The following is a 10,028-nucleotide window of genomic DNA, read 5'->3' as shown; positions in this document are numbered from 1 at the left end:
TAGTACTGTGATGCTTTAAAATGCATCACCATTGTCGAAGATTGTGAGACTGCAGCAGCCTCAGGGGAAGTGGTTTCACTATGTGATGCAAATATTTGGGTTGCGATATTTATGCATGACTGGTTATAATACTCTTAACCATAGTATGTTGTCAGCGTTCGTTGAGAGATGGCACTCTGAGACGTCATATTTTCATATTTTACATGGTTAGATATCCATCACACTAGATGATGTGTCATGCTTGTTGCATCTTCCAATCAGGGGAATATTATTATACCACTCCATGATTACTAGAGCTTATGCATTGGAGATGTTGGTGGACTATTTGGGAATTGAGCTAGATGATGCGTTGAAGGAGATATAAGACACCTCAGGGTTTCATCTAGATTTGGATTCCTGGAGAGGTTATATGCACACCAACTAACTTCGGAAGAGTAGGTCGATGGTGATGATGAATAGGTTATGCAACATAAAGCATATGCATTGAGGACATACATGTTATACTTAATTGTAACATCCATATTTATGGACAAGAGTCCTTATTATGTGGATATAGTTTACCTTAGATACTTCATTAACTTTGAGATTATTCATAAGTGCAATTAGGGGGCACTTGTCTAGTTTACCTATACTCGAAGTTAGCTGAAGGTTATCTTTGGAAGACCAGACAGCTGAAAGATAGATGCACGCTATTAACGGTAATATATTTGCATCCTTTTTTGTTTTTGTACCATTTTAATAACACATGTGATATGTCATTACTCATAATTTATATGTACCATTTTCAGGCATGGGTCCTCCAGAATTTCTGACGCATCTCTAGTTGATCACTACACTGAGGATATGACATGTGCTTGTGCATTAGTCTCGCTCATAGAGAATCAATTGTTGGAGTTGGTTGAAAATATAGATGTTGAAGAAATTCTACATCGCTTAGTTTTGTAAAAGAAGAAGGACTACAACGCTATATAAAGGATTCAATTTCTTCATTAAAAATTGTGCTAGGTAAAATCACTTTAAGCTTGTATTTGATTTTTTATATTTTCACTTATACTCTTGTGTTAGAGTGTTGTGAGATGTGGTTAACTATTTTCTTTAGAGACTGCGGATGTATTGGGCCTTGGGGTGGTTAAGGGTATTCTATGTGTTATAACAATTTTCACATAGTATTATTCGCTGGTTGTCATTTGACAATGATCGTGTTTTCTCTGGTTTTGGAGTTTCCATGTTAAACTCTTGTGTCATTATTGTGTTCCTCTTTTTTCTTTATGTATTTGTTTTTTTCCACAATTGGTATCAAGAGTCTTGGTTTGGTGGGGTATAAATTTTTATATGCTTTGCGGTTGCAATTTTGTCAAATCTTCCACATTAGAAAAGATATTTTATACTCAGTGTTGGTTAGGGGGGAAATTTTGTTGCAGGAAATATTTTGGCTGCAATGTCAATTTTTTCAAGTGCAATGAAGATTAACTTAGAGATATTTGACGGAAGAATCAATTTTGGCATGTGGAAAATTTAATTCATATGTTTTCATGCAATTAGGATTACACAAGGCATTGAAAGGAAACATTTCCAACATGGACAATGAGAAGTGGGAGGAACTAGATTTCAGAGCTTCGAGTACAATCCGAATGTCTTTGACTAAGAATATTCTTGCAAATGTTCTTTGTAAATCATCAGCCAAAGAGCCTTGGGAAAAACTTGAAGGGCTATGTCAAGGAAATGGTATATCAAATCGGTGATTGCTGAATGAGCAGTTTCATAGCGTGTGTATGAATGAACATACAAAATTATCTGATCATTTACGTGTTCTAAATGGTATTGTTTCTAAATTAGAAACTATTAGAGTTAATATTGATGATGAAAATAAATCTTTGAGACTCATATGGTCTCTTCCATCTTCTTGTGAGAATATTAAACATGTTTTGATATATAAGAAAGAAATTTTGAGTTTTTAAGAAGTTGCTGGTAAATTTGTTTCTGAAGAAAGAAGATTGAAGGGTGAGGATAATAGTTCATCAAATTCAATGTTGGTTTCTAGAGGAAAATCTTATGTGAAGAAAAATAATGAAACAGGTGTGATATGTTAGAAATGTGGAAAGAATTGACATATAAAGTATAAGTGCCCTGAGGGGGGCAGTGTCAGAGAATGACTCTGAGTTAGATACTAACAAATTCTCCCTCGTTGTGGGAGAGGATGATCTTCTCAGAAATTTGTGAACTGTGTCCTCGTGACATTTTCGTTGTCATGGAAAAGGACGAGTTATTTCTAGCCGGTTAACACATGAGCATTGATGTAAAGTATGTTGTGAGAATATATCGATGGTTGAGGAGTTTTCTATCAACTTGGAAGTTGCACCATAAGTTTCAAATTTGTTTTTGACATATGGAAATTCTTGAAGTGGTTTAACTTCAAGTGAAGTATACTCTTCTTTATATGGAATATGATAGTTTTTAAACTATGATTGTCGGTGAAGACAATGTGAAAATTCTCGAAGTGGTGTAGCTTCAAATGATTATACACTTTATGGTGGAGTATGATTGTTCATGAAAACAATGAAATTGATGTATTATTTTCAATCAAAGTGGAGATTATCGATGTTGGCTTAAATATACATGTTAAAGAAGTTTGACATCGTTTAGTTTTGTAAAGGAATAGGGTTTTGAGACTATATAAAGGATTCAAGTTCTTCAATATAAATCGTACCAGTCAAAAGCACTTTAAGTTTGTATTTGATTTTTTATATTTTCTTTTATACTTTTGTGCTAGAGTGTTATGAGAGGTAGTTAGATATTTGTTTTGGAGAGTGTGTGTATTGGATCCTTTTGATGGTTGAGAGTAGTTTATGTGTTGTAACAATTTTTTTCTTCAATTTTGGAGTTTCCACGTTATATGATGTAGATTCAAAAGTGTGTTTCATTATTAATGACTGAAGTTGGATATATTGCAACGTTATAACCTTGTAGAGAAATTCGTGGATGAAGATTTTTTTTATGAACCAGTAAATATACAAGATGAATATACGATGAACTATTGACAATCAAAATGTCATCCATGAAGTCGAGAATCATGTGTTTCATTCATGCTCTAAACACATTTATATTTGTTATCATTGGATATGAGAAGTGTTGGATGAGAAAAAGTTGATAATGAGAAAAATCCATACAAATATTAATTAGTCTGATATAATGACAAAATTTACACCAATCAAAAAGGTTGAAGACTGTTGCACAGGTGTTGGTGTAATGATATCCCTTATTTAATTCAAGAAAGGAAAGTTTTATTGGTATTTCCTCCTTAATTTATGATAAGACATATCCAAGTCATAAAAAAAAATCATACATGGAAAAGGATGACCAACATTCCAGGATTTGAATTCCTTTTTTTGAACCTTAGACATTCAAAGTTATAAGATGTGAAGATGATATTTATAAGAATCTTATAAATCTAATCATTGAATATCCATTATATCTCTTGAAGTTTTTAAGTCACTTCATCCTCCTGTAAATGGGAGGCTTTGTGAAGAGTTTATTTATTTCATAAAAAAAGAGAAAATTTAAGAGTGATAGTAAAAAATGGGCGTCTTTGAGAGAAAAAGAGTTTTGTTTTCATCATAGTTTAATGAGTTAAGAAATATTACATATCATCTAAGTCAGGATGAGATTGAAAGAAATTCTTTTGTATTAGAAAAGTTTATAATCTTACTTTTCTATAGCAGAGATATTTTTATAGGACTATGTTTGATGGTTTCTCTCTTTCACATTGAAATGATTTTTTTTCTAAAAAGAAAAATTTATGTGATTTTACTACTCTAATCTCTTTATTTTTATTATCATCAGAATTCCTAAGGAGCAACAAACTCTCCAAGTCCTCTAATTTTGGAGGGCCTAAAATTTTAAAAGTCTATTTTTTTAAAATTAATATTAATAAATATAAAAGAATATTATTAAAATAATCAAATAAAATTTTTTTGAAAAAAATGCTATAATAAAACCCAATATTTAGAAAAAATAAGATCAATTAAAAATCAAAATAGTTATAATTAAATTTTATTTTTATTAATATATAAAAAAAATTATGTGTTTTTTTTAATTATTATAATTATATTTTTTTACCGACTTTTAAATTAGGTCAGACCTCCAAACTATTACCACTTAATGTCAATTGTCAATTTTGACTTTACAACAGAAAAAACTATGCAAACATTTTTCAATGATTCAGCAATGTGTTGCCTTCTAAGAGAACTCAAACAATTCGATGAAACTTTATGTATCCACCTTTTTCGATCGTCCATATCAACATTAACTTTCTATCTTTCCAACAACAACTCACTATGCCATATCCATTTGACATAACTTTGGAAAATCATGCAACAAATAAGATGATTTTGAATTTCCTCAAAATATAATGGATCTACATTCAATCATTTAACATAGACAATAAAAACATATTTTATTTTTAGAAAGTTTTTAAAAGCAAATTCTATAAACTTGTCCACGACTTTCTTGCGCACTTCACTCGATCAGTTACCATTCATCCAACTATGATATGTTACTTAGAAAAAATATACCTTTGGAAAAATATACACCCTCAAAAGTTAAATTAAAAGACTAATCAGAATCATAAAATATTGTGTAAGTTACTTAGTTATGATGTTCTACAAATTTCAAATACAAACTCTTTCCTAGCTGATGGATTAGCTGTTGTTAGGAAACATCATTTAAAGCACATTACAAACAAAATTGTAACATATGATCATCCTGATTCAAAATAAGGAGAGTGATGTTCATACTTAGCATCAATTAACTCGATAAAAAAGAGATCATATGACAAACAAAATTAAAAGCCTTTATTAATATTTCATGTTTAAACTTGGCCAAAAAAAATTTCATGTTTAAAACCATATCCAGAACATCACATTTACAGAGTTTCAAAATCATAAAACATCACATTAACAAAGTTTCAAAATCATAAGCAAGTGGAGGGTTTCCATTACCCAAGTCTAGAGATGGACAAAGTGACGGCTTTTCTAGAAAGGCTGGTAGGTTTCCATTACCTGGGTCTAGAGATGGACACGGTGAAGTCGTTTCTGGAAAGGCTGGTGGATTTCCATTACCATTCTCTAGAGATGGACACGGTGAAGTCGTCTCTGGAAAGGCTAGTAGGTTTCCATTACCATTCTCTAGAGATGCACACGGTGAAGTCGTCTCTGGAAAGGCTGGTGGGTTTCCCTTACCATTCTCTAGAGATGGACACGGTGAAGTCGTCTCTGGAAAGGCTGGTAGGTTTCCATTACCATTCTCTAGAGATGGACATGGTGAAGTCGTCTCTGGAAAGGCTGGTAGGTTTCCATTACCATTCTCTAGAGATGGATACGGTGAAGTCGTCTCTGGAAAGGCTATTTGACGCAGCCGATCTTTAATATATATCTTTGTATCGTAATCAGCACTGTCAAACCAAGCCTGAAGTATGTCTTAAGAAAATTAATAAAAGTTGAAGTGAAGATTTGCTTGGCGTCTGTTTGGTTTTGGATTAACCGGACTTACGTGAGCCTGAAATCACATCATTTTCTCACGTCTGAGCAAAAGCCCCGGTTTGTAGCTTCTAGTAAATCACTTAAAAATCATAACTAGGCGTGTGTTAGTGTGTTGCCAAACCAAACAAACGCTTAGCCTAGATTGGCTAATTTAAACGTATTCATATTGGCCAATTTAGACATGCTAAATACTAGTACACAATTATTAGTAAGCCGAACCTGAATTGCTTCCATTTCTTCCTTAATAGATATTTCTGGATGCTCTTCTTTAACGACGACATCAGCTTCTTCTTTGACGACGGCATCAGCTTCTTCTTTTTTAGACTTTTTATATCTGCGACAAGCATTATAAATATGTTTGATAGTAGTCACATTATCGGGCCTTCGTTTTTTTAAAGTCATAAGAATATCTTTTGGAAGGACCATGTTATTTATCATCTCATAAACAAGTTTCTTTTCTTCCACATTTAGACGACTTGCAATAGGATGACCTTGTAAATTTTCGGTCATCTCATGATTGTGTTTTCCACACACTACATTAACCTTCCATACACCAGAGCTTAAAAAATAACCCCGCAATCTAAATGGACACTCACATTTTTTAGATTTTGTGTCTTGGTGGTTCAATTGCTTTTTGGATTTTTTATAAACACCACCTCTTTCACATCCAAGTACAATTGACTGTCTTCTTCTATCTGACCCATTATCAGACCTTGTGGTAACAATAACAAACCCTAACTTCATTGCTTCACCTCGAACCCATTCCAACAAGCTATCTCGAGTGCTGAATTTTTTATCAGTAGTAAAAACATCAACAAAATCAATAGGCTCGACAAGTGGTTCAGCAGAGTGATCCTCCATACCTGAAATGTATCATGATCATTAGAAAAAAAATAGGTTGATACAATAACTTCAAAGTTCATATTGGCTCATCCTAACATTTTTTTGGATTGTTTGGATTGGTCAATCTGGACAATTCAATTAAAACCAATAATATATAAAAACCAAAATCAAAATGCAAAAATAACAATAAAAATAGATTTAGAGCTACATTAACTTTACTTTCAAACAAAAAATTGTGTAAATAGAGTTAACTAGCGATAGGAACGAGTAATGAAACACATTTCGTAAAATAAGAGTTTTGTTTTGTGTGGTTTTAAGTGAATTAACTAAAAGAGCATAAACTAAAAATTAGACCCAACAATATTCTTGTTACAGCTACAAAAGTTAATTACAAGTAATATGGCATCGACTTTCCAACAGGCCCAACCGGAAGGTTTAGTAATGGACTACAAACTATGATGCTTAGGTACGGGTACTAGTACCGGTACGGGATACGGCATTTTAAAAAAAGTCAAGGTACGGGTACGTTAATAAGAAATAAGAATTTTCTATAAAATGTATGAGTAGAGAACTAAATTTTATAGGTTCATAACAAAACACCTCCTTAAATATTTGAAAATATAAAAATAATGTTAAGATACAATAACAAAAATTAAAACACATAAATATACTATATTGATATTTGAAAAAACCACAAATTTCATTCAAAACCTAATAATGAGAAAAAAATGAAGTACGAGTACCCGGTACGGGTGCGTACCCGGTACCGGTACTTCACGATTTTAGAAGTACCCATGCTTCAAAGACTACAAATATGTGGTTACATTCTCTGCATATATTGAAATCCATACTAATAGAAATTACACATCAGTTTGCATATTCATTTACCGACTCAAGACAAATTCACTTAAGAGAAAGTCAACTTTTTTCCTTAATACTCTTAATTTGCAAACAAAAACTTGGCAAATGCAACAGCCAAAAACCATGTAACTAAAACAACTTACATAAAAATAAAATGCTACAGAAGTAGTGACAAAATAGCACTATCAGTATCCGGTTGAGTACTAGAAACCTGCTTAACAGTAATAAAAATACATATTTCTCTTTTCAAATACTAAGAATAAAAATACAGTGTTCAATGTGGCTCAAAAGTTCCTAATGATATTTGATCATCACGTTCATGGAAAATTGACATTTGATTTCATTTCCTTAGCTGCTCAAGCAATGCAAGCAAATGAACATGATCACCTTACAAGCTAACTGTAGTTAATCAATTTGTTGTTTTTTATAAAAAATAAAAAAAAATCTACCTTAACGGATTAAAAAATTAAACACTCTTATTAACACTCAAAAGCTAAATAATCTATGAGAACATTCTTATTAGCACTCAAAAGAACAAGGCATGACCAAATGTAACATAAGGAGCATAACATACAGGGGACATAAAAAAGACTTCCAAATTGAAAAGACACAATGTCTACTCTTTCAACATACATCCTACAAACTATAATTAAACAATTAACTTACACATGCTTATGGAAAAAACAAAAACAGAACTAAATAGCAGCTATGAAGCACGGACACCAGAAACATGACACCGATCTGACACGTCGACACCAGTAATAATTTGAAAAATGAATAAATTAGACGTAATCACAAGTGTCAGTGTCAGTTTTAGACACGGACACCGACATGTACTCAGAGGTGTTTATGCTACATAGAATAGCAGTCACAATGTATACTCTTTTAATATGCATCTTACAAACTTTATAATAAAAACACAGAAAAACTAAAACAAAACTTTATAATAAAAACACAGAAAGACTAAAACAAAGAATGATCTGAATAATAGCACACAGGAAAACCAAAACCTTACTGTTTGCTAGGGTTGAACAAAGAAACTACACCTATGCAAGATTTGAAATGAAACCCAAAATTCCCAACCGGAGAGAAACAGAATTATTATTTTTCTTAAAATTTGCAATCAAAGATTGAGAACTCAGTGACAACAAATAGAAAAGTACTTGCATAATGCAGATACTCATCCAAAACAAATACAATTCAAGAACTATCTTAATACAGAGAAACCCTACCAAAGGATAAAAGAGGGTAAAATAAACAAAAACCCTAAGTTTCCATATATTTATTCAAAAACAAAATGCGTGAAGGAATTCAGTGTTAACGGAGACACGGGAAAGCGAAGGAAGGAGGTGTCAATTATTACCTCAGAGGAGACTGGTGTCGCGCCGTCGTAGATGTTGTTCCTCGGCTCTTCCTCCTGTGTCACGTGCGCCGTCGTAGATGTTGTTCCTCGGCTCTTCCTCCTGTGTCACGTGCGCCGTCAGTCTCACAGAATTGATGAGTTCGCGCCTTGTGTTTTTCCTTATTTTAATTAATTTCTTTTTGTTTTTCCATAATTAATACCTTCCGTTTCAAAATTATTTTTATTTTTATTTTATTTTCAAATATTCAATTAATCATTTTTTATTTTAGTTAGTAAAAATTAATTAATTAAATATTATTTTAATTAGTTAATTTCATTAAATTTAATTAATTTGATTAATTAATTGAACTAATTTTTAATTATTAACTCTAATTAATTTAATTAATTGATTTAATCAATTTTAATCGATTAATCTTGTTAATTAAAAGTCTTTTCTCTTGATTATTTCAATTGATTTAATTAAGCGACTTGACCTTCTAAATCAATTCTTTCAAGACAAAAATGATTGGTCCAACGCCAAGTGAATTTTGAAAATCACTTCACTTCAAGTCATTTTCACAAATCGAATCGCAATGCAAATCATACATCAAGCTTTTTTCAAATCAAATTAAAACACTTGATCATTTTTAAACTCCATTTTAAAGGATGAAAAGGGATATGGTCTAAAACCTTTGATTCCTCTCCTCGATTGTTTGAATACGACATGTCTTACTCGACCATCCGTGCAATCATCATCCATTAAAAACTTCTAATCTGATTCGCTCTAGACTCCTTTCGTAATCAAATCTAAGCAAGCTCATTTTCGTAATAACTTGGACGAAAAAAGAGGTGGTCTAGAGCCTTCTATTTCCTTCCTCGAGTACTTGAATATGAGTTTCCTTACTCGACCATTCAAGTATTCGTCGTCCATCAAAAATACATTAACACTATCTAAATCCTTTTACAATTAAGGATGAAAAAGGGGATGGTCTAGAGCCTTCTATTCCTCTTCTCGATTATTCGGATACGAGTTACCTTACTCGGTCATTCGAGTAATCGTCATCCAACAATCAATTTTAACACATTCAAACCTTTTACCTTTTGGCTTTAATTTCAAAACATTTTCAGAAACGAAAGATATTATGTTCATTTCGCGACGATGCAAATAACGTTTTCCTATGAGAATATCAAACGTTTTCTGCTCGAATATGATGATGGTATAAATCTGTGTTAACCCAGATTAAGTCATCCATTCTTAAAGTGATGCAAATGTTCAATTATCCATGTGTTTGGGCAACAATGTTTTTCGTTTGAATGCGACTTGAGAATATTTCGCTAAAATCGACTAACGCACAAATATTTGCTATCTAGAACTACGTAGCCTTGAGTTCTCCGTCGCACTTGGATATACGTATGAGCAAGACCCACAATCTTGTCAGACACAT

At 32.3% G+C, this 10,028-nt stretch overlaps 1 protein-coding gene across 4 annotated transcripts; it reads right to left on the bottom strand.

Annotated features, from left to right (window-relative positions):
- Nucleotides 1-4,828: 4,828 nt before the first annotated feature.
- Nucleotides 4,829-8,773, bottom strand: LOC127096711 (uncharacterized). Of its 4 annotated transcripts, none has more exons than XM_051035263.1 (4): nt 8,605-8,770; nt 5,757-6,400; nt 5,287-5,463; nt 4,829-5,226 (listed from the first exon to the last, which is right to left on the bottom strand). In XM_051035263.1, exons 2-4 carry the CDS (start codon nt 6,396-6,398, stop codon nt 4,948-4,950), a joined length of 1,098 nt encoding a protein of 365 aa, XP_050891220.1. In that variant the 5' UTR covers nt 6,399-6,400; nt 8,605-8,770; the 3' UTR covers nt 4,829-4,947. The 4 variants fall into 4 exon arrangements, with proteins under 4 accessions (XP_050891220.1, XP_050891221.1, XP_050891222.1 ...); XM_051035264.1 differs by having other exon boundaries at nt 4,829-5,166; XM_051035265.1 differs by having other exon boundaries at nt 5,347-5,463.
- Nucleotides 8,774-10,028: the final 1,255 nt, after the last annotated feature.

This window comes from Lathyrus oleraceus, chromosome 6 (assembly GCF_024323335.1).
Source record: "Lathyrus oleraceus cultivar Zhongwan6 chromosome 6, CAAS_Psat_ZW6_1.0, whole genome shotgun sequence".
In the NCBI taxonomy this organism is placed as follows: domain Eukaryota; kingdom Viridiplantae; phylum Streptophyta; class Magnoliopsida; order Fabales; family Fabaceae; genus Lathyrus; species Lathyrus oleraceus.
Note: the sequence above shows the minus strand (reverse complement) of the source record. Positions and strands in the feature narration are given on the sequence as shown.

Excerpts from the sequence above, each read along its gene's own strand:
- LOC127096711 (XM_051035262.1), bottom strand. The coding sequence starts at position 6,398 with ATGGAGGATCACTCTGCTGAACCACTTGTCGAGCCTATTGATTTTGTT. Across the intron at positions 5,464-5,756 it reads AAGAAATGGAAGCAATTCAG|GCTTGGTTTGACAGTGCTGA; the intron begins GTTCGGCTTACT and ends GACATACTTCAG.